The sequence below is a fragment of the Varanus komodoensis genome, unplaced genomic scaffold, assembly GCF_004798865.1.
Source record: "Varanus komodoensis strain SLA01 unplaced genomic scaffold, ASM479886v1 scaffold14_1, whole genome shotgun sequence".
In the NCBI taxonomy this organism is placed as follows: domain Eukaryota; kingdom Metazoa; phylum Chordata; class Lepidosauria; order Squamata; family Varanidae; genus Varanus; species Varanus komodoensis.
In genome coordinates this window covers 16,954,855-16,979,841 of record NW_025335438.1, presented here as the reverse complement: position 1 = coordinate 16,979,841, position 24,987 = coordinate 16,954,855, and the positions used below count along the sequence as shown (strand labels likewise).

General features: G+C 38.8%; 2 protein-coding genes across 4 annotated transcripts in view; both read right to left on the bottom strand.

The window, feature by feature from the left end:
- LOC123020522 (transmembrane protein 68-like) overlaps positions 1-1,612 on the bottom strand; it is a 16,187-nt gene extending 14,575 nt beyond the window's left edge. The window contains exon 1 of the mRNA XM_044424350.1: positions 1,561-1,612. Coding sequence (XP_044280285.1) covers positions 1,561-1,612 — 52 coding nt within the window. The remainder of the gene's footprint in view (positions 1-1,560) is intronic.
- A 4,432-nt stretch (positions 1,613-6,044) lies between these two features.
- On the bottom strand, positions 6,045-24,190 carry LOC123020558 (transmembrane protein 68-like). 3 transcript variants are annotated; one of them, XM_044424432.1, is made up of 7 exons: positions 23,838-23,896; positions 13,170-13,209; positions 12,555-12,719; positions 11,320-11,513; positions 10,499-10,559; positions 9,805-9,944; positions 6,045-7,750 (listed from the first exon to the last, which is right to left on the bottom strand). In XM_044424432.1, the coding sequence occupies exons 1-7, from the start codon at positions 23,889-23,891 to the stop codon at positions 7,646-7,648; spliced, it is 759 nt and encodes a 252-aa protein (XP_044280367.1). In that variant the 5' UTR covers positions 23,892-23,896; the 3' UTR covers positions 6,045-7,645. The 3 variants fall into 3 exon arrangements, with proteins under 3 accessions (XP_044280367.1, XP_044280365.1, XP_044280366.1); XM_044424430.1 differs by lacking the exon at positions 13,170-13,209 and having other exon boundaries at positions 23,838-24,190; XM_044424431.1 differs by lacking the exons at positions 9,805-9,944; positions 10,499-10,559; positions 13,170-13,209 and having other exon boundaries at positions 23,838-24,190.
- Positions 24,191-24,987: the final 797 nt, after the last annotated feature.

Sequence of the window (24,987 nt, the reverse complement as noted above, 5' to 3'; positions counted from 1 at the left end):
GCATTTAAATACAAAGAAGCTTCCATAGGTAGAAAAGAAGAGAGAAATGAAGAAAAAGAAAAAAGAAAAGAAAGAAGGAAAGAAAGAAAGAAAATCATCTTAGTACAGCTTTTCCTACACCAACAATAATAATTTTCTAGTATAGTAACTTAAGAACAAAAGAATCATGTAACTTTGCCTTTCTTTATCACCTATAAGCATGCCAACCCTTTTAAATCAGTCCTGTTCAAGATAAAAAGTTCTTATTTCTTCTTTACATCTCTACCCCATCTTTCTTCATTTGTTTTGAATCGCTGTAGTGCCTGTAGTAGATCAATATACATTTTCAATGTTTTTTCTCTTTGAACATAGCTCTAAGTCTTTCATACAGCACTTGTGCCTTAAAAATCGAGTCCACTTTGTATCTTGTAACGTTCCCAGTAAACCGTATTCCTTCTGTTGATAGCCACGTAAACATAGTCTCTCTGGAGTACTTAGCTATCTTCTCCCTCTCCAACATAACAAACATGTCCCATGATAGCTTACCTATTGGCTTTACTAATTGTATTTCTTTATCCACTGTTTCAAATTTTCCATCTGCTTGTTACGTTTTTCGTATATTCTGTTCAAATTTAATTTGTGTGCCCAAAATCTCGCTAATAGAATTCTCCAATTTGTCAAAATGTTCTTTTTGTTCAATTAAGATGTTCTCTTGTTGTATTAATATCTTCTCCTGGGATATTTGCAGAGCTGTTAAGAATGTCTGCATTGCCAGAAACGTCTTCTGTAATTCTTCCATCTTTAGCAATAAAAATGATGCAGTTCATTATAAGGATTGCTTTGGCAGAGATCCAATTACTTTGGGAAAAGTCCAAAGAAAAGAAAAAAAAAGTGGTCAGGGGTAAGCTTTATCTTCTATCACGTTATACCACAGTAATTATTTATTCTGATTCTTAAAAAATTGTCACAGTAGAGAGGAAAACACCACTCAATGTGAAAGTTATCTTGGCAAATGTCCACTTGGTCTTGGCAAGAGTCCAAACAGACAAAAAAGAGATATCCAAAATGGTTGCTCTAAGTTTTATCCTTTTATCACTCAATTCCACAGTAATTATTTATTTTGATTCTTCGCCCTTGGAGAGATTAGAGGAAAAAACCTTTTCTTCAGCTCCAACTTGCACAAACCTCAATCTCTCTCTCCCATTCAGTCGCCGCTTAAAACTCCATGGGGGGGGGAATTCCTCCCTCCATCCGAAGGGCTTTTCTTTTTTATGTCAATTAGCGACAGATGCAGCTTTTCCATGGGTAGTATTGCGGGGGGGAAAATAAAGAATAAAGATGCTTACTCCAATAGGTCCGATGGATTTCTAGCTAATATTCCTAAGCTATTTTTCCGGATGTCGAGGACATGAGGGAGCTAAATTCTCCCCTGTATTGCCCAGTTGAGAAATGCCTTAATTTCTCCCAGTGGATGTGGAGTTGCTGCCCCACACCGACCAGAAGAGTCCCCAGGCAATCTATCTTCGGCCTGACAGGGCTTAGATGAGCCTCCCACGGCTCAGCTCACTGCTGAACAAATACTGGTGTGATAATGGGAGCTCCGATAATCACAGCCGTCCCGTCCTGATGCCATACCGGAAGTTCTACTTATTAGATCCTTTTCTGCCCTGGAAAACTCTTGCTAAGTCACTTTGGGAGCTGTGAACTACTCTGTAAAATTATGAAAAAAATTCATTGTATGAAAGTCCACCTTTTGTTAGAAGTTCTATATTCCTGACATGGCTTCAGTACCTTAACTGTTTCTTTCAGAAAAAATGGGCACTTCCGGTATGGCATCGGAGCAATACAGACGTGATTAACGAACCTCCGTTATCACGCTGGTAACTGCCCAGTGGTGGGCCGTGGGGGCTCAATCTAAGCCCTGTCGGGGCTAAGATAGATTGCTTGGCGAATCTCCTAGATGATGTGGAATGGCAATTCCACATTCACTGGGAGGAAATCAAGCCTTTCTCAGCCAGGTAGCACAGGAGGGAGGAAGCCCTCTACAAGCTCTTGACATATCGGGTTTTTTTAGTTTAGTTTTAGCTACTATAAGCACATCGGATTTATTGGGAATTATTTTTCTTTTTTTGTAATGATGCCTGTGGAATAAGCTGCATTCCTTGCTAATTGATACAAAGGAAAAAGAAAAAGCCCTTCGGATGGAGGAGGAAAGGAATCTCCCCCCCCCCCCGAGTTGAAAAGCGGCGAATTACATAAGAAGAGAGAGACAGAGCTCTTTGTAAGTAAGGAAAAGATTTATCTTCCTTAATCTCTCCAAGGGCAAAAAATCAAAATAAATTATTTACTGTGGAATTGAATGATAGAAGGATTCTTCTTGTATTCGTCTATGTTGGACTACTGCCAAGAGCTAACGGCCATATTTCTCTTTCTTCCTGGGACCTCTGGACACCTGCCAAACCTTGGTAATTACTGCTACTATGGAAGAAATACAGAAGACACTCTTGGCAATACAGACTTCTTTAACAGCTGTGCAACTATCTCAGCAGGCGATAATAAAACAGAAGATTGTTTTAGAGCAACTTGATGGTTTTTTCATTGAACAAAAAAGCCGCTTTGATAAATTAGACACTTCTGTTAATCATGCTTTGGGCAAGCGATTTGTACCTGAACAGAATATGCAAAATGTCCAGCAAGCAGAAGGAAAATCTGAAACTGGAAAGACAACAAGCGTAATGGGAAAATTAACACAACTAGTGAACTCAATAAGTAAGCCTTCATGGGATCTGCGTGTTATGCTGGAGAAAGAGAAAATAGCTTGGTTACAACTCAAGACACATTATTTATTGCTGACACCACAACATCTTAATGTAAACAAGAAAGGAAGAATTGGACATGGTTTAACACACTCAGTGAATTTAATAAGCAAGTTTTCATGGGATCTGCGTGTTATGTTAGAGAAGGAGAAATTAGCTAATCACTTAAGAGAGGTTTTGTTTATGTGGCTGCAACTGAAGACTCCATTACAGATATTACAATGTTTTAATGGGGGGAAAAAAAAAAACAGAAAGGTCTGGTAGAGGGATAAAGAAAAAGAAAAAATAAATATGGCAGAGGTGCAAAGGGAAGATAAGGGAACTTTCTTTCTTTTTATTCCAAAAAGGGGTGATTCATATAGGTTGGCATGCTCACATGTGACGTAGGAAGGCTAGGCTATTATTGCTAGTGAAACATTAGTAACTTAGCTTAATGAAATTCTGTCTAAAAGGTATTATTGTTAAATGGATATTTCTGACTGTATCTGTAACTGAAAATAAGAGAACTTATTTTAAAAAGCAATGATTTAAATGGGTTGGCAAGTCTTTATGTGATATGGGAAGGTTAAGCTATTGCTGTTGGTGATATATGTTAAAGACTGTAAACAGCTGGGTTTTTATATGGAGTTAACCATATTTGATTAAATGGTGTTTAAGTTAGATGAAACATTAGTAATTTAGCTTAAAGAAAATTGTTTTAAAAGATATAAGTATTAGTTATCACCAAGTAGAGTAGTTAATTGTAGAGATGTTAAATGGATATTTTTGATGTTACTTATAACTGTGGTAGTGAGGAAGTTATTTATTATTAGAAAATTGAAAAGATCTTGAATTGTCCAGAAATGTTTAGATCGAACTTATCACTGAAGAAGAAAGAAGATACTGCAATCTTATTTAACTTGGAGATGCTTCCCTTTGACATTGGTCAAGAGAAACAGGATTTTGCAAGAAATGATGAGACTGATTTCACTGATGAAGAAGAGGAAGATAGTGACTTCTATCAAATCTGGAATTACTTTTTTTTTTTTGGCTGGACAAATGGGACTTGGTTCTGATCTAAAGTTGTTTTCAAGTTATTATAAATGGATTTTAGTATGATCATAGAATGTTAAAAGATATGTAGTAGGGGGTTGACCCAGTAAATCCGGTGTGTGCGACGACTGATGTTTGTAGAATTAGTTTTAAAATCTTAATAAAATTTCTTACAAGAAAAAATGGGCAAAAATCCCAGTTGTTTGGAAAAGACAATGAATAGTGGTAGTTACACTTGATTATAATGCTGAACTGTTTTAGCATGTGCATAGATGTTCAGTAGGTGGTCACCAAGTACGTTGTTATACTTGCTAGTACCACATAGACTCTTACAGGAGACCAGTTCTATTAACGTCATATTTGACACATATCAGTATATTTGAAATTCTAGTGCTGGCACTTCATAGGCAAGGACCTGCTCACAGGAAAGCAAGGAGCAGTGAAACACAAACATGATGTAAACAAATCTGACAAAAAAATACCAAGCATTTAAGTGAAAGAAGTGAAGGACCAAGATTTCTTAAGTTTCAAAATTAGAATGTAATTTGGTGCATTACCCTTGAAAATGAAAGTTCTTCTCCCTCCTATCTTTTCCTGTTTTTGCAAGCTCAACACACACATGTAATGCATGTGATTTAGTCCAGGCACAGTAAGTAATATTGTAAACAGAACATATTTTCTTTTAGCTTCTATTTCATGTATTTAATCGAGACTTATTAAACACATTTGTTGTACAAACCTACCACCTGTAGTAGCTGTAAACATATTGGAGCTACTGAAAACACCACAGTGCCAATGAGCTGCCTGTGGGAAATCCACAAGTGGGATGATTTTAACCTCACAATACTTGATGGAGTACCTCTCCCAGCCGCCATCTACTTGGTCAGTACACTCAATACATGGGACTTTCTTCCAAGTGCCAACTCCAGGGGAGGTTCAAAGGGCAGCAACAAGGGGAATGACTTTCTCAGTTCTGGCTTCCAGTCTTTGGAATTTATTTATTTATTTTTCGATTCATATCCTGCCTTTTTCCTACAAAGGGCTCAAGGCAGCTTACAGCTCCTCCATCTTATCCCCACAACAACAACCCTGTGAGGTAGGTTGGGCTGAGAGTCTGTGACTGGCCCAAAGTCACCCAGTTGGCTTCATGGCTGAGCAGGGACTAGAATCCAGATCGTCAGAGTCCCAGTCCCATGCTCTTAACCGCTACACCACATTGGCTCTCTGACTTCCCCAGTAAGGCCCAACAGGCACCAGCCTTTTCAATTTTTTCAGCACCAGGTTAAGATGGCCCTTTATGCTGAGACCTTTAAAATATACATGGATATTCAAGGGATTGACGGAATAACCCATCCTATTTTATAGTTTAAAATTTTGTTCTTTATTTTTTGTATTTTGAAATGACTTTATGGTATAATTCTATTGTTTTTATGGGTTGCAGTAAACTGCCCAGAGCACTTTTGCTATTGGGTGGAAATAAAGTATAATAGCATGTTCCCACTCATATCTTGTCTGTGCTTTTGCCTTCCTCCAATTGCTATGGTGCAATTCCTTCCACAGCTGATTCTCCCACATCAGCTTCAGCCAGAAGCAAGCCACCCTCAATATTAACTTGTTAATCAGACTTGGCTCCTTGCCAGCACTCTGTGTGGGTGTTTTCAGCATGAGCAGGTGAAGACTGATCTGGGAGAGCTGTTACAGTAGCCTGCATTATGCTGAAGTAAGGTGATTACTTCACCAGAAAGAAGAAATTACCAGAGATACCCAATTCCCGGTGTCATTTACCAGTTTACTGGTCTTGCATTAAAAACACATACTTTAATGTAATTATTGACAAAATGGAAAGTGGAGGAGATGAGGAAAAGCTTAAAGAATTGGGCACTGTTTGCCTAGTACAAAGTTTAAAATGGAGACACAATAGAACCCTTGATTATCTTAAGGGTTGTCATGCAGAAGATGAAACAGTGCTGAGTTCTCTGTTGCTCTGCAGATCAGGATTAGGACCAATAGTTGGAAATTGCAGGGAAGCCACTAAAATGTAGGAGAGTATCAGTGGTAAGAGCTGTTGTACAGTGGAACAGACACCATAATAAGATATACAAATAGGCATAGCCACCAAGGTTTTTTTAATGTACATTAAGGTATGGGTATGTAAGTATGTCTAGGACAGCAGATTTAGATCCGGTTTGGCTGGAACATGATTGCACAAACTGAATATCCACCAGCTGAATTTATTTTATTCATGTACACATATAATATATATGCTGCCCAGTAACTGAAGTTCTCTGGATAGTTTACAGGAATTAAAACACAAAAAATGTAAAAATGCATAGTATAGAATACATATCTTATAGGAATTAAAACAAACAAAACCCCAATAACAACAAAATACAACCAATACAATTCTATTTTAAAAAATCATAAATCAGCTTATCATACATAAAAATAAACACTTAAAAGAATTTAAATGTGAAGGCAAAGGAATAAAGTCCATAAAGCTAAAACAGTATAGAACCATAACAGAAGCATAACAGTATGTCTGGGAAATCAAAAAGATGCTTGCTTGAGGCTAAAAATACATTAGACACCAGCCAGGCCTCTCTGAGGAGGACATTACACATCAAAGAGCCACTCCTAGAGGCTCTTTCTCTCATGGGGAGCAGCACTTCAGGAATACCCTTATATGATAACTTCATGGAATGGATGTGCTCATGTGGAAAGAGATGATTATTTGGATAAAAAGAGCCCAGTCTAAAACACCTTGGGGGAATAAAGCAAAGGGAAACTGGAACATAAACGCCATGGAACTGAGTACAGATTTCTCAATGCCAGCTTCAAGATTTGCCATCCAGGTATAAGCATAACTAAAAGAACTGGCCATCTCTGATTTGGACAACCTCTCCAGAAGACAACCATGCTCACTGCTACTGAAAGCTTCAGGGAAATCAAGAAGAATAAAATGCACACACAGCCATCTTTCTCCCATCAAAAGTCCTCACTTCAAGACCCTGAACTTCAGGGTTAAGTCAGCCTTCATCTCTGACTGCATTTGATCTAGAAAATCAGTTATATCCAACAGTGCCTGGTTGGCCAGCAACAATTCTCTTGAGCACTTTACTCAGGAATGAAAGATGCCATTCCTACAATACCACACATGAGCAATATTGCTTATCACCAGAGGAAAATTGACATAAACAAAAGACCATTAGTTATGGAACGAAGAATCATAACTACAGAACAGTTCTAATTAAGACAGAACAGTATAATTAATCCTGAAATTACTGTGTCAACTTTATATATTTCAGACAGATGGGATGTAGTTCTTTGTAAAGAGTTTGGTAACATTTTTGTTTCTGCCTTGGAATAGGAATGATTAGGAGGTTCACTACAAGAGCTTTCTAATTAGATCATCATTATATAAAACTTTTTTAAAAGGTTGCACATTATTAACATCACTTACTCTGGAGTTGTCAGAGAATTAGGGATTCAAGCAAAAATTTCAAGATACTAAATTTGTCAAAGCTATTAAAATGCTGTGAACACATGAAAAAAAGCTGGTCATCTCTGGATATGATTTGTCTGAAAAAGTCCAAATCAGCAAATACAGGTTCTTCTTCAACTAGCCTGCAGAAGAGTTGTAGCCCCACACATCCAAACTTGCTGAGATAAACAAGTGAAGGGTACTCCATCTATGGCTTTGATATAGGTGTGCTGAATTTGTAACCTATTGAGTGATGATTTCTCAAAAGCAAACTAAAACAAAAACAACCACTGAAGTTTTAGAGGAAAACTGCCTAATTTTGTAAAGAGGTATCCCATTAATTGTCCTTTGGATATTTATGAAACCGTTCCAATAGAGCTCTTTGTATGCTTCCTGGTATTTTTTGGTGTTTATCTCTGAGCTCTTTTATTGCAGTCTTTATCTGAAAAAGAGAACAACAAAACAGAAAAGAATATTTTTATAAACCGTTTGCATTGCCCCAGCAGGGTATCTGAGCAACATTTGTATTAGACATTTTCAATATCACCAGAAGTTTGGAACTGGGGCTGAAGCAAATATTGAAGTAATTTGAATTGCTCATTTGGCAACTATACCCCCCCCACATAGTCCCTTTTCATTTCATCTTAATCACTTCTTAAAAAGCTAACCAAGGTATTGCCTCATTCTATGAGCCACTGCACTGATACAGGAACATACAAGATTCTCAGCAGGCTCATGGAGATGGTACAAAATGACAGCTCACCGCTTACCTCTATGCCAGGGTGAGTAACACACCTCCCATGGGCCACATGTGGCTGCCACTGTCTTCCAGTGTGATGTCCTGGCATCCACAGTTGTCCCTATGTATGTTTATTCTTTCAGGACAAATGGGTGTGGTGGGGGGGAGGGCAAAGAAATTGCACTTGGCCATCCAAGTTGGCAGCAAACTGCTACACTGACTTAGAATAGACATATTTAGGATCAAAAGAAGCTACAACAGCTTAGAATTGACTTACTGTCACTATTTTTCTTTACTATCTGATAACTTTGGCTATTGGGCACTACAGAAATGTAATATCCCCACCACCATCACCACCACTGCTTTTAAGCTGTAATTGCTGTTCCACAAGATGGCTATCACCAGAAGGGGGCAGCAGCAGGCCTTTGTGATTCAAAGAGTTTTGCAGTGGTGCCCTCACGCCTCTTTTTGGTGAACTGCAGCATCAGAGGCATGGCAAGCTGAATGAAGAGTTCAGTCTCACTTACAAGGGACAAGGTACCGCTTTGAGCTGCAAACATTTGCCCAGCTTAGCAGACAGTACAAACCCATACAAGTTTACTCAGATGGAAAGTGGGTATAGGACTGAAGGATAAATCTTGCTGCATGAAGAAGTCAGTGTGATATACGATGACCACTCAGGTGAGCAGGTGGGTTGGCAATGGACACTTGGCTCTTGCATTGTAGGTTAGGCAAAGGGGATGCTCCTTCTTTTTGACACAACACAGAAAGCAACTGGGCAAGCCACCAAGACAGGGGAGAGCTTCTTCCCTCCTTCCAAAGCCCTCTACACTTCCATACAGGGCAGCCAGGGTTTTCATGTCAGCTCAGGGATCCAGAAGGCAAGTTCCTTCCTTCCACTCTCAGCCTACCATATTTCTGTACCAAAGGAGTACCAGGCCAAAGCCTCAGCAAGGAAAAAAGGGGCATTTTTCACATAGCTGGTCTGACCCAGCAAGGCTCTGCTTATGCTCTTTTATTCGCTGCTGCTCTGGTACATTTTGATGCTACACAGACAAGGAAATGTTTCATGACATTTATTCATTCATTCATTCATTCATTCATTCAAAACATTTGTATGCCACCCAACCATGTCCAGCAGGGAAATGCAGTGACCTGCTTGTAGCTGGTATGGGCTGTTCTGTGCTTCTGTTTGGCTTCTAAGCATCACACAGGATGGGGCTTCACCTCCCCCAGACCTAGCTCCAAACATTGTGGGCTCGTGGCAAAGAGATCAGTGGTTTTACCACTGGCCCTTTGCATTTCGTTGCTGGAAGTGAACAATGCAACCAGCTTAGAAATCAAACAGGATGGCAGAAAGGAGAAGGGAGCACTCAATTCATGTGCCATCAGCATTAGGTAAGCAAAGCTATTTTGTAAAATGGTATATTTTCTGGCCTCATTTATCAAGTTGAATTAATAACCCCAAACATGCCTCTCTCCACTTCAGTTGTATTTGTCTCCAAGCAAGGACTCCCTATATTTCCTTTCCACTAAGACTTGACTGTGAGCTCTCAGCATGTGTACATAGGAATTTAAATAGCATTGCAGCTCTGCACAAGCAATTCAAACATGACAGGTCATCTCAAGTAAAGTTTTATCACCCAAAAACAGGAGCAAGAGAGAATAGAACTTTGTTCATCCTCTTATTAAAAGTAGTATATTGCACACAAGCACTATAATTTAGAATATAGGTTTCAAAAGTACACCAAGCTTGCCTTTTCAGCTAGTTCTTCAGCTGTTATATTTGGATCATGAGGAATAGGATCTCCTACATATGAGCAAAATTTGACTGGGAATCCTCCATATACAGGAACAATCGGCCATCTGGTACGTTCATATAGCCACTTGAATGGCCCTGAGTGTAAAATGTAAAATATGCTCATGTTTTTATACATTGTGTTGCTGGACAGGCTCATGAATGAGACACTTGGATGTTAAATGAACAGAGGCCATGCAGTTGACACATAATTGTGCAAAACCATATGTCCAGATTGTCATGCACAATAAATACCAGGACCTCAATCTAATACACAGTGCATACATGTTTAAGTTGATTTCAGTGGGCAAAGGTGTGCTAGGCTGCAGCCCAAGTAAATTTGCATCAACTGGCCAAGGTTCAAGCAAAACTGGACACCTAAATTCAAAAATGTTGAAAAGGAAGACTCATGCAAAAAGACAGGGGAACATAGACAGAGAAAAGAAAACCAGGATATGACAGCATGGTAAAAGTCCAAAGCAGAGAGATACATTGAAGAAATAGTACAAAGATGCATGAAAGCAGGAAGTTTGAAACAACACAAATATTCTAGGACCAAAAGTCTAAACACAATTTTACAGCAGTCCAACTGCAATCATTGTTTAGTATGAGTATGTAAGCATATGCCAAAATGCATGTGGAATCCATCTTACATATTTTTCCAAGGGTTCTGTATCCTTCCCGTAGATTTTTTGTAAATATAGGGATGACAGGCTAAGAAAGGTGGGAAAAAGGTAGCAACAATTAAGAAAGTATTCCAACCTCCTCTGTTTAAAGACCCTGCATTACTTTCACAATATCATCCATTAATAAAGAGGATGCTGCATCATGGATGTTAAAGCCATGCACAAAGAGTACATTGTTCCTTTATGGCAGAAACCATTCAGTTAAAACCAGCATGGATATGAATAAAACCTGTTACTTTCATCATCAATATTCCAATTTCATTAAAAATTGGAACATCACTACATTCAGATGTCATAATAAACCAGTCATTATGCAGATGAATCTGGGGATCTTACAGACTCTGCTCCCTTCTGGCATATCCTTAAGGAAATCAGAAGCTCACCCTTCAATTTTCAACACACCACAGTTAGCATTAGCATTCCACACTTAAAATCTGCAGCAGAGTTAGAGAGCACTTTGGAGCAGATTTTTGGGGGACGAAAGAGAAAGTTCTACTGTGCAAGCAGATGTCCACTCACACAATGTTAGTTTATGCCCGTCTGATTACTGTTCCACATAAAGATTGCATAATCTCTACTGTGGGCAGTTTTAAGTGGAGCTGTCCAGCAGATGAGTTCCCATTGTACAACAAAGCCAAATAACCTTTAGATTTTTCCCCTCCTCATACCTGGCTACATGGTTCAATCTTAATGTATCTTATAAAAAGAATTATTACTAATCTGCTGCAAATACATTTCCTTAGAGCTCACCACCAAAACCTTTAAATGTACAGCACATGGTCACTCACCACTTTTGCATCTCTGGCCACATGTGCAAAGCCTGTGCGGTTACCCCATAAGAGACCATAATTCTCGTCACTAAAGAGTGCTTCTCGGGCTCCACCTGGTAAGACTCCTAATAAGCAACCATTTTTCATAATTTCAACACATTCCACTCTTCCATCATGTGTAAGTCCTTGCACTTTATAAAACAACTTTATACCTGTAAGAGAGAGAAGCAGTGTTACACAGAACATGCCTATGTATATTCTGTACCTAGGCCTGCCCTCCTCTGATGCTTACTTGTGTACTGAGGTTCACTTACAACAGGTGTCACCTTCAAATGCATATTTATTTGACACCAAATGCAAGTATCAAATAAAATGCACAGCTTCCTAGACTTATCACAGCTTCCTGAAATGTTTTTATAAACAAAAAACTTGATTACAATGACATTTAATTTCCACCTTAATTCAAACAGTACAATGTGACTTTATACATGCTGACTCTTAGGTTATTGAACTGAGATCACCTTAGAAGGGTTCACTCATCAATACTGCTTCTCATCTTTACCTAAAAATAAAAATATATCAAGAAATAAAATATGAAGTAGGACCAGCAGAAAGTATATTGGGTACCAATGGACATGTATGTAGACACACTGGTAACCATGACTAAGTCCCACCAAACACTGTGAGTCTTACTTCTGATGTTTTTAAAAGACATGTATAGAATTGTACAAAGATTTGCTATGAAGTACTAACTCTGACCCCCTGATTTATATAAGAGGAAGACTAGATGTGACATATATGAACAAAGAAGGGTCAGAGGCTTTGAAAAGGCCATCTCAAGTCATAGGCAAAGCTTAATCTTCAGTAATGTCAAGGTATACTGAACAGAATGCAGAAGTAAACTAAAGCCTAGGTAACCACAGCAGAAGTAATTGTGAGAAATCTGGGTTACTCTGGAGATAATTGGACACTTCGTAAATTGCCCAGCTGAGCACACCATAATTTGCCATGGGTCAATTATTTCCAGTCAACATGTCCATGTGTGTCCAAGAGAAGCAAGCATTCCTTGATAGTACAAAAAACACCCAGATGTTACTCTATTAGGCCAAGTGTGTAATGTATTACAGCAATTTTAATTATGGTGAAAAAGTTACAGATTTTATTTGCTTTTATACATGTTTTTGTGTACATTTCTCAGTCAAAATTGGCACTTTAAAGATTTGCAATAAACATGCACGTGCATTACATTTTACCTGGTATTTTGGAAAAATGGTAATCAACCACTGTGTGACAGAATCTGCCTGTTTGTAAATGAAGTCTAGATACGAAGTAGTAATAGTCTAGAGGGAAAGCTCCATGGTAAAATACGACAAGTCCTGGTCCTTCTGGTATTTTATCCATCCCATGCACCTCATAACCTGTTCAAAGTACAGAACACAAGATCTTTGGTTTTGCTTCAATATAATCATGGCCTTCAGATTAGCAGGAAGTAGCAGAAGCAATTGTAGACAGTGTCAAATACAGCTACTGAGTCAAGATAGAATTAATTCTCTATTCTAATAGTATTAAATATTTTGTATTCTATCATACAGAGCCTTGTAAAACTGGTGAAGACTTTTACTCTTTACTATCCATAGGAGTAGTGTGGGGTGAAAATATTTTATTTTTCCATGAACACTGTTCCATTTCAAAAGTTCATTAGTAAAAAAAGCTAATGAACTAATGCATGCCAGTCTAGGCTAGCCTGGTGATCTCAAAGGCATAAGTAATGTTTTTCAGGAAATTAACACATGTGACAGAATACATATATGTCATTGAAATACATGTGCGTAGAAATAAAATGGAAATGACAAGTAGTGACAGCAAACCTGAAATTGCCCCAACAATGGGATGAAAGAGAGTTGAATTCTGTTGAAAAAGAAAAGCAGCTGTCACCACATCATTGACATTTCTGTAGATTATTAAAATGAATTACTGTGTCAAAAGTTTTCAATTTATTGCTTTCCCCCCTTAAATTTAAACAATGCAAGGGAAGTACATTGTTTTATATTTAAATCTTTACAACTATTTTAAGAAACATTTCTATATAACATTTCTAAATGGTTTTCAATTATTTGGAGTCCTTGCTTTGTCCATGGAAATGTGCTCTAAAGTCAGACTTGGGACTTCAAGCTTGGAGAAAGCTCCTTCCTACTTTACAGCCAGAAGCATACTGGTTGTTTCTCTTAAGTCACAAGTGCCAACTCAGAGAAGCAGCTGAGTGAGCATTCCAGGGATGGGGAGGGGAGGAGATCAGCAATGTCATGGTACAAGGTATCCTGGCAGTGCCTCAGTCTCCTTGCAAGGCACAACACTTTGATTTCCCCTTCCCTCAAATATTTCAGGTCAAATTTTTATGGTATTTAAGTTATTTTTTAAAAAGCATAAGGCATTCTTTTTTGGCTTTTGTTTTATGTTGTTTTTGCTTTGCTTTGTTTACTAAATACAAGAAAAATAAACACGCTAAACTAGATCTGTGTAGAGCATAGGCAGGCAATTTTTGGCCTTCTAGATATTTTGGCTGTGGTTCCTATCAGCATAATCAATGGTGAGGGATCATGGTAGTTGTAGGCCAAAAGTTGCTTAATCCTGCTCTTGGGTATCGGAACCTTCAAATATTGCACCCTAAAGTAATATAGGGGCTGAAGCAACTCCCTATGAGAAATGATTATAACATTAGCTTAAAGATGCAACGGGGGGAAATGTACAAAACTGTACATAGTGTGGGGAAGGCTAATAGGGAAACGTTTTTTCTCCTTCTGTGATAATACAAGAAAGATAACTCATGGGTTATCTCATGGAGTTGATTGCTGGGAGGTTAAAGGATTTTTTCCCATACAGTGTGCATAGTTAAACTATAGAATTCACACCAACATTGGATGGCACACCAATTGCTGGGGAACATGAGCAGAGGGTGCTCTTGCTCACATGTCCTACTTGTGTGGTCAACAGAGGAAACTGGTTGACCACTCTGTAAACTGACTGTTGAACTAAAGATACCTCTAAATAGATCCAGTATTGCCCTTCTTATGTTCTTAGATCAGTTTCCTCTTCAAAATTATGAATCCAATTGCTATTCGTGCAGAATATAGAGCAGTATTGGACTGCTAACTTCAACTGTGTATCCTGTGTAATGCTGAAACATGCTGTATCTGTTATCTAATACCCAACATCCATGAAGCACCTAAACTACAAAAGTATCAGGCAATCCCATTCATCCTGTTCTGGCTTGAATAATGAGCATGCATTATTGAAAGTACTCATTTCCAGATGTCAGAATATTTCTAAAAATATTCTACCAGCATGGAAAAATATTTGGAAATATGGAAAATATTTCCATGAGTGTTTGTAATTATATAATTATAATGCTATCACAGGAAAAAATATCCAAGTTTCCTGTTCCTATGGCCAATTACCCAGGCACCATAAAGAACTACTGCCTTCAAACTGATGCACTACTAGGTATTTTGAGAGTAAACATAGTAAGCACAATACATACTGTTGCACCTTTGTACAAGAATGACAAATGTCATACTAACCTGAAATATTATTAGCACCAAAGAAATTATGTTCCAAGTTGGATGAGCATTTCCAAACATAGTAAATTCATATGAAATGAAATAATAAAAGAATAAGGCAAATGTTTCATAAATGCTGAATATTAGCATTGTTATTTTAATAAGCAGAATCTGAAATGATGAGCTAGTACCAGTGACTAGGACTGAAAACCTTCAGACATTTACAACAGACCATGTCCCCTTGAACTCAGTGGGGGCTGACTTTTGAGTAGGCATCCACAAAATTGCACTGTAAGAGGAGATTCAAGATGGCATCGGAACGAGATGGCTGTGATTAACGGAGCTCTGTTATCACGCCGGTATTGCTCGGCAGTGAGTCATGGGAGACGCATCTAAGCCCTGTCAGGGCGAAGATAGATTGCCTGATATTCTTTTAGTTGGTGCGGGATGGCAATCCCATATCCACTGGGAGAAATACAGGCATTTCTCAACCAGGCAACACAGGGGTTTTTTTTTTTTTTTTTTTAGCCCCTGAAAGTTCTCGACATCTGATGGATTAATTAGCTTATTTTAGCCAGATAAACATCGGACGGCTGGTAAGCATTCTTATTTCTTATTTCTTTTTGTAATACTACCCATGGAAAAGCTGCATTTGTTTATAACTGACTTCAGAAAAAAGAAAAAAATAAATCTCTCCCGAAGTCTTTAAGCGGCGACTGAAAGAGGGGAGAAAGGAAGACTTTTATCTGAGTCGAAGCCGAAGAAAAAGATTTTTCTTCTAATCTCTCTAAGGGCGAAAATTAAGATGAATGACTGCTGTGGAAATTAAATGATAGAACAGTAAAATGCAGAAGGATCATTTTGGATAATTGCTTGGACTTCTGCCAAGATTAACTGGACATCTGCCAGGATAATTTTTGTGTTGTGTGGTGTTTTTCTCTCTGCTGTGATGACTTTCTGGTGAGCATTTTTACTTTCTTTTTGCAATATTACTTGTGGAAAAACTATATCTGTTATTATTCGGCATAAAGAAGAAGGAAAAGTCCCCTTTGAAGAAGTAAATAACATCTATTGGGGAATTAAGCTAGCAGCCATTTTTGGCTAGTTTCCATTCCTTCTGGGACTTCTGCCAGAAGACACTGATGACATTCTTTCCTTTTTTTTAAATAGTCTTTTGCTGCCCACCCCCCGGTGGCTATTGGAATTATTGCAAGTCATTTCCATTTTTTTCTTCTTTTTTTTACTGATTTATTCAATTTATATTTTTTCTCCCCTCCTTTTTTTTTTTTTTGGTATATTGAAACTTCTTTGGTGAACAACTTTCATTATGAGGAAAACTCAGCCCTCTTCAGCACCCTCCCCAGTTGGTCAAAGTCCAATTCATCAGCCTAAGACAGAAGATGTTGCAAAAAGTTTAAGAGAGTTGCAAATGACGATTTTGGCAATACAAGCGGCTTTAACAACTGTGTCAACACGGCTGGAAAGCTTATCAAAGGAGCAAAAAGAACGACTCAATAAATTGGATAGTTCTATTAAAGAGGTGACAACTCAACTATCTGATGTTCGACTTAAAGCGGAACAGAATACACAAAAAATGCAACAAGTATGTGAAAAATTGGAGACAGTAGATGAAGAAATATACTTAATTAAGCAAACAAGTAAGTCAACATGGGATTCAACTGCTGCATTAGAGATGGAGAAGGCATCTTATTATCTAAGATTTCAGAATATACCTGAGGAGAAAAATGAAGACCTACAAGAGCTTATAACTGACATGTTGGCGGAGCTTTTAGAAATCGAAAATGAGGTCATGGGTATGGGAATTGACCTTGTTTTTAGGGTCAACTCCACATATACCAGAAAAAATAAACTTCCAAGAGAAGTTCATGTCAAATTTGCTCTAAGGTCCATAAGAGACAATGTATTGAAGGCCGTACAGAAGCAGCCGTTAAAGCAGGCATGTCCAAAGTCCAGCCCGGGGGCCAACTGCAGCCCATTTTCAATTTCGAGCAGCCCGCAGCCTCTTCTCCCCACCAGCTCAGCCTGTCACTCATCCCCTCCGGCTGGCATTTTTCCCTTCACTGCACAGCGGTTCCCGCAGCTGTCCCCTGCTGCCTCCTGCTCCTTCAAGGCTGGTGGTTATATTTCACCAGAAGATGGCAGTAGACTTGAGTCAGCACTCTCACCGCATGACCCTTGTGACACAAGGCTTGTGTGCCCATTTCTAAAATGGCGACTGTAACTAAAAAAAGGAAAGTTGACAGCAAGGGAAATTGGGAAGGACAAGTGGAAACTGGAGTATTTTTTCACTGAAATACGAAACAACTGTTCTGCCTAATTTGCCAAGAGACTGTGGCTGTTTTCAAGGAATTCAATATCAAGAGGCACTACCAGACGAAACATGCTAACTACAACAAGCTAACTGGGAACGAATGCAGCGAAAAATTGAAGGAACTGGAAGCTGCTTTAACGGCACAGCAGCGCTTTTTCACAAGAGCCCGTGAGTCAAATGAAAATGCCACAAAGGCGAGCTACGAGGTGGCAACGCTGATTGCCAAGCACTGCAAACTGAGGGTGAATTTATTAAAGACTGCATGATGAAAATGGTGGAGAAAATTTGTCCTGAGAAGAAGCAAGAGTTTGCCAATGTTTGCCTGGCTCATAACACTGCGGTATGGAGAAATGAAGACGTTTCATCTGATATTAAGAGATAGTTAGAGGCAAAAGGAGTGGAGTTTGACTTTTTTTCGTTAGCCTGAGACGAAAGCATGGATGCATCTGACACCGCTCAGTTACTGATTTTTTTGAGAGGAGTGGACAATGACATGAACATGAGTGAAGAGCTACTTGACCTCCAGAGCCTTAAGGACCAAACAAGAGGAACAGATTTATTTGTTTCTGTTTGTTCCGCCGTAGATGACATGAAACTACCGTGGAATAAAGTCACTGGGATTATTATGGATGGCGCAACTGCCATGGCTGGCGAGCGAAGTGGATTATCAACCCTAGTCTGTAACAAAGTCAGCGAAGAAGGAGGCAAAGCTATAAAACTCCACTGTATTATTCACCAACAAGTTCTCTGTGCCAAACATCTGAAATATGATCATGTTATGAAACCGGTGGTGAAGGTTATTAATTGTATTCGCTCCAAAGCCCTGTGCCACCGCCAGTTTCAACAGTTTCTACTCAACATCCAGGCTGAATATGGAGATGTGTGTCACAACGAGGTAAGATGGCTCAGTCGGGGGTCTGCACTGCAGCGCTTCTACTCTCTTAGGGAGGAAATCGGACAATTCTTGGCAAAAAAGGGACAACCCATGCCAGAGCTATCTGATCCTGTTTGGCTGGCTGATTTTGGATTTTTAGTTGACATAACACGACATCTGAATGTGCTGAACACGAGCCTTCAGGGGCAAAATGCAGCGGTAAGCCAACTGTATTCACATATCAAAGCCTTTGGGACCAAGCTGCTACTTTTCCAAAGGCACCTGTCACAAATGCAGCCCAATACCACACATTTCCCATCTCTGCAGGAAATAATGACCAGTTTTCCACAGAACAATATGAGTGCGCAAATAAGGCGGTATGAAGCAGACATCTCATCTCTGGCTGAGGAGTTTCAACAGTGCTTTTGGGATTTTGCAGCTATTGAAAAGGAGATCACGCATTTTTCATCTCCTTTCTCTGTGGACCCTGATGACGCTCCAAACCACCTATGAGCTGGAGCTCATTGAGCTGCAGTGTGATGCCGAGTGTCGCAGTCGGCACCAACAGCTCCCTCTTGTCAACTTTTACCGCCAGCTGGATAAAGACAGGTTCCAAGAGATTCGAACATTTGCTAAGAAAATGCTGAGCTTGTTTGGTTCGACATACTTGTGCGAGAAGACATTCTCGGTTATGAACATTAACAAGAACCGCGTGAGGACGAGACTAAGTGACTTTCACCTGCGTGACATCTTGGGCATCAAAACCACTGTTTTTGAGCCAGACCTGGCCTATATAATGCAGTCGAGATCTCAGTATCACCCTTCACATTAGTGCAGTTAAGTTATTTGTTTAGTCTTTCATAAAATAGTTCATTTGCATTTAATGTTAATAGTTCAAAGAATGACAGGCTGAATGGTCGGCCCCCACGCATTTTCACCTCACCAAATCTGGCCCTCCTTGCAAAAAGTTTGGACACCCCTGTGTTAAGAGAGATGATTGTCAGGACGTGATGGTCCTGAAACAGATACCATGGAGGATTAGAGAGGGACGAAAGAAATATCTATTCCTTACTACCAAACTCATCAAGAAAAAAGTTATCTTTAGGTGGCTAATACGAGAAGGAATATTTTTCACATGGAACTCTGTAAGATATAAATTGGATTCAGTTTTTAAAGCACAAGAGTTCTATAAGGAATTCAGAGCCATATTGAAAGAGGAGGATCCTGTTGTCTCTAAAGGAGAAAAAGGTGCCGAAGCAAGGGAAACAACAGCGTACCATTCTGAAGAAGGTGAAATACTGAGGGTTGATTCACAACAAGAAGTACAAACTTTGGAAAAAAAGGTAGACAAAGACAAGTAAAGACAAAGAATAAGTAGATAATTTTATTTAAATATGGCTCTTAAAAAGGAAGGGAAAATTGAATTGTTTTCCTTAAATGTTAATGGACTAAATGGACCATCTAAGAGAAGAAGGATTTTTGCTCAACTCCAAAAACGAAAGTTAGATATACTTTGTTTACAGGAAACACATATTAAGAAACGTGTTAAACTTCTGGAATGCTTAAAACTGGGAAAATTGTTTGTATCTTCTGCATCGCAAAAGAAAATAGGTTTACCATTATATGTTAAAGAAAAATTGGACTCTAAATATATTCTTGCTGATGAGGATGGTAGGATCTTGATGGTAGAAATTACAATTAAACTTTAAAAGGTGCTCTTAGTGGCAATATACGCATCAAATGACCATCAGGAAACTTTTTACCAAAAATTACATACATTACTTTTGCAAGTGGACTACCAGACTGTATGTGTAATGGGTTATTTTAATGCAATTGTGGATAAGGGAATTGATTACAAGAGTGAAAGTAAAGGAAAAAAGGGTAGGAGGATGCTTTCAAGGTCTTGTTCCAGCTTGACTGAAGAATTCAGATTGATAGATGCCGGGAGGCATAAAAACCCAACTTCAGCCAATTATTCTTTTTACTCAAACAGACATAGGTCATGGTCTAGAATTGATACGGTTTGGATAACTCCAGACTTAGTTCCAGATTTAATAGAAGCTGAAATGGAGACAAATTTTGGGCAGATCATAACCCTGTATCTATATCACTGAAAGGAGCTGCAAGGACACCCAGATGGAGCTTAGATAAAGCGTTACTAAAAGATAAAAAATTTACAGAAGAGATAAGCAAAGAAATGCAAATATTCTTTCAAATAAATAAAGCGGAAGAAACTTCTTTACAGAATGTCTGGGATACAGCTAAAGCCTATGTCAGTGGACTGATAATAACTTACTCAGCAAAAATAAATAAAAAGAAAAAGCAAGAGTGAACAACATTAGTAGAAGAATTGAGGACACAGGAACAAGAACTGCAGGAGGATCCAACAAAAAGAAACCTTAGGGTCCAAATGAATACTTTAAAGCATGAATTGAATTTCTTGGATACAAATGAAATTACTAAGCAAATGAAATTGGCCAAACAGAATTTTTTTGAAAATGCTAATAAACCGGGGAGATGGCTAGCATATAAAGTAAAAAAAGAAAGAGAGAAGAGACTGATTTTGAAACTGAAAGACGGAGAAGGATGACTACAGGTACAAAATACACAAATCAAGAAAATAGCTGAAGACTTTTTCTCAAGGTTATACCAGGAGGAGGAGATTCGGATCAAGAAGGCTAAAGAATACATTCAAAAGGGAGACTTACCAAAACTACCAGAAAAGTATCAAAAATTATTGAATCAAGAAGTAACAACTATGAAAATAACAGAAGCAATTATGCGACAAAAGAACGATAAAACCCCTGGTCCAGATGGGCTACCAGCTGAATTTTATAAATCTTTTGAGGGAGTTTTTGCTACATTTTTAAAGATATATGTAATGAAGCACTGTTAAATGCTAAAATACCAGCTACTTGGACAGAGGCAAATATCACATTAATACCGAAAGAAGATGTGGACTTAACACAGATTCAAAATTATAGACCTATATCATTACTAAATGTGGATTATAAATTTTTTGCCTCTATACTGGCAGAAAGGTTGAAGAAGTTTTTAATAGACTTTATTCACCCAGACCAAAATGGTTTCCTGCCTAAAAGCCAAATGAAGAACAATCTGAACAATCTTGGATATCCTAGAATACTACGAGACACACACGGAAAAATCAATGGCTCTGCTGTTTTTGGATGCCCAGAAAGCCTTTGATAATGTTAATTGGCAATTCATGAAGCAACAGATGGCTCAAATGGAGTTCGGGGGGAAATTCATGAATGCGATATCAAGCTTCTATCGGCCAGGATTTTAATTAATGGAGAACTTACAAGGGCTATAGAGATACAAAAGGGTACAAGGCAAGGATGCCCGTTGTCACCCCTATTGTTCATTCTGACTTTAGAGGTTTTGGATAGAAATGTCAGGGATGACGAGAACATTAAGGGTACTAAATTTAGAGACAAAAATTATAAATTGCAAGCATTCGCAGATGATTTGGTCTTCATAACAGAGGAACCTTTTGTAACAATCCCTAAATTTTTACAACGGATTGAAGAATATGGTGAGGTTACGGGGATGAAAATAAATAAAGAAAAAATGAAACTTTTAGTTAAAAATCTTATGCAAGATCAGAAAAAAAGACTCCAAGGACAAGTGGACTTGCAGATTGTTAAAAGGGTTAAATACTTGGGAATCTATCTTACAGCTAAATGTACAACTTTAGACAAATATGATAAATTATTGAAGGGTATTAAAGGTGACCTGGAAAAATGGGCCAATTTACAATTGTCTTTGATGGGAAGAATAGCACTTGTTAAAATGAACATACTACCAAAACTTTTGTTTTTGTTCCAAATGATTCCCATAAAAATTGATTAAAAAAATTTTGAGGATTTAAATCTTCAAATTTCAAGATTTATTTGGAGAAAAAAGAAATCAAGGATTACATTTAAAATGCTTCAAGAAACCAAAAAGAACAGGGGTTTTGGTCTTCCTGATCGGATGTTGTATTATTAAGCGTCTATTTTAACTTGGCTAAAAGAATGGATAACTTTGCGAAATAAGAGAATTTTGTATCTTGAGGGTCATGATTTGCAAATGGGTTGGCATGCTTATATGTGGTACGAGAAGGTTAAGTCTCATGGGACTTTTTTAAGTCACTTTATTAGAAGATCATTAATATCAGTGTGGGAAAAGTTAAAGTCAAAATTGTATAATAAATTACCAAGATGGCTTTCACCTATGGAAGCTTTTGTGTATCCAAATGTATTGAAGTTTGAAGGGATCATAAGATTTGATGATATTTTGGACAAGGATGGAGGCCTGAAACTAGATCAAGAAATACAAGAACAGGGACTCAATATCTCGTGGTGGTATAAGGTGCAGATGCAATCAAGATATGCTAAAGATTGTAAAATATGGGGGTTTTATAAAGACCTAATAGCCTTTGATCAAGTGATGCTAAAAACAGATGAGAAAATGATTAAAAGAATTTATGAGTTCTTACTTGGCAGGAAAATGGAAGGGGAACAGGTCAAGGAAACTATGATAACATGGGCACAAAATTTTGGATATAATATTGAATTAGAAAAGTGGCAAAAGCTATGGGAGAGAAACATTAAGGTAACTTTAGCAACTTCGTATAAAGAAAATTTATATAGAATGTTTTATAGATGGTATTTGTCGCCAAGTCGATTAGCTAAGATGTTTCCAAATATGTCAAACAGATGTTGGAAATGTAATCATGAGCTACTTTTTACCATATGTGGTGGACCTGTGAATATGTGAAAAAGTATTGGATTAAAATACATAAATGGCTTGAGAAAATGCTACAAAAACCCTTAGCCTTTAAACCTGAAATTTTCTTGTTGGGCATTATACCAGAAAATATTAGCAAACAAGAAATGTATTTGATGCTACATTTAATCACAGCGGTGAGGATTGCACTTGCTCAATACTGGAAGAGTGAGGAATTATCCACTGAGGAACTGATTTTAAAAAAGATTTTGGACTGTGCAGAAATGGACAGATTGACTCTATTACTGAAGGAGAAAGAAGATACTGACTTCTATCAAACTTGGAACCTTTTTTATGATTGGCTGGAGAAACAGAACTTGGCTTAGATTTAAAGATGTTTTAAAATTTTTATAAATTGATTTGAATTTGATTATAGAATGTTAAAAAAGATATGTTATAAGGGGCTGACCCAGTACGTCCAATGTATTTGATGATTGATGTTTTTAGTTTTTAGTTTAAAAATTTTAATAAAAATCTTTATTAAAAAAAATTGCACTGTAAGAGTATGACGAGCCAGAAAGTCCTTCTCCAGTTCACATCTTAAGGGCACAAATTTATGGGAAGCACAAATCTATACATTGCTACTCAGAAGCAAGTAGTGCTGAATTCAGTGGAACTTGCTCCCAGGTAAGTATGCAAAGGATTGCAGCATAACCATGCAATCCTATGCCTGTCTACCTCGAAATAGGTCTCACTGCATTCAGTGAGGCTTGCTGCTGGGTAAATGGATTGCTGCCTAATATAGTAGTATCCACCTTACAATAGGTGAGGCAATAGTAATCTACCTTACAGGGCTGATGTCAGGATTACTAAGAAAATGTATTTGAAGCACTGTGGTCACTTTAAATTTATGATATAAATACTAAGTATTACAATCCATTTCTGTGGTACTTTAAATAAAATTTTTCAAAATTTTGACATTTTTGTTTAAAGTACAAACCTGTCCACTTGCAACTTGAAAAAGGAAGAGAATTATGCTTACCGTGCCAAGCTCTGCCATACATATCCCAAAGATAAGAAACTGCCCTCCTTCCATCTTCCCATGATTTGCTCTGATCATCTCCCTTTAAAATATTTTTTATCTTATAAATATGCAGGAGACCGTTAGAAAGGTAAATAAAGCCAAGAATGACTAAAACCGGTGAAAGTAGGAGTATGCATGGTGCAAACAGCCACAAGGCATATGTTGTGTAATCTGAGAAACTGCCTAGGTAGTTATTTGGATACATCCATTTTTTCAGTAGGTCCATCAGCCAGGTCAGATCTTCCTGTCCGAAAGAATTAAACGACGTTATGCCGAACATCTTCCATTTAAAATGAACGAATTCAGCGGGAAGAGAAGTTTCTTCATGCTGGTCCTAGAGACAGAAGATGCACGTTGTTGGATGCAGTGTGAACAGCAGAGACGGCGTCATAACACTCCGAAAATGTACGCCAACACTGTCTGCCTTCTAGAAACGGTCCAGACGGTCCAGTTCCAGTCTCGTGAGGCACTGAAAATACAGGCTTAGGCATGTCTGCTCAGAAGTCAGTCGCGCAGCGATCAAGCCCAGGTCAGCCTGGATCAATATCCGCATCAGAGAGGCGTCTCTTCCGCCCCCGCCCCCCCCCCATCACTTTGCATCGTCTCTCCCTCCTGCCCCCCGCGGTCCTATGACTTCCTTTCGGCTTGGCCAAAGCGCCTCCCGCCTCTCCAGCCATCCCCCTCACGCAGAAGGGCGCTTCTCCCGCCCCCCTTGTGTAAGATTGCGGCCGAGCTCCCTGCTCGCCCCGCCCTCCGGTTCTGCCCGCGCTCACCTGGCACCCGCTGCGGACCTCCGCTCCGCATCAGAGGGCTCTTCCGACCATGGGAGCTGGGCACCTACGCGCTGTCCCCGGAGATCCGCCGGGGAGTCCGGGGGTCTGTTCTGGGGCGAGACAAAGGCCCCGCCGCCGGCTCCGCTGGCCCCTGCGCTGTTCAAGGAGAGCCGCAAGCGGGGAATCTGCAGAGTGGATGCCGCGCGGCGCACCGGCACCGCATAAACTGCAATGCAGTGAGACGTTCCGCGTCATCGCCGAGGAGCTGCGGAAAGGGGAGGAGGAGGCCTGACCAGACTTCTCTCGCCAAAGTGGCTCATCGGCCCAGCTAGGCA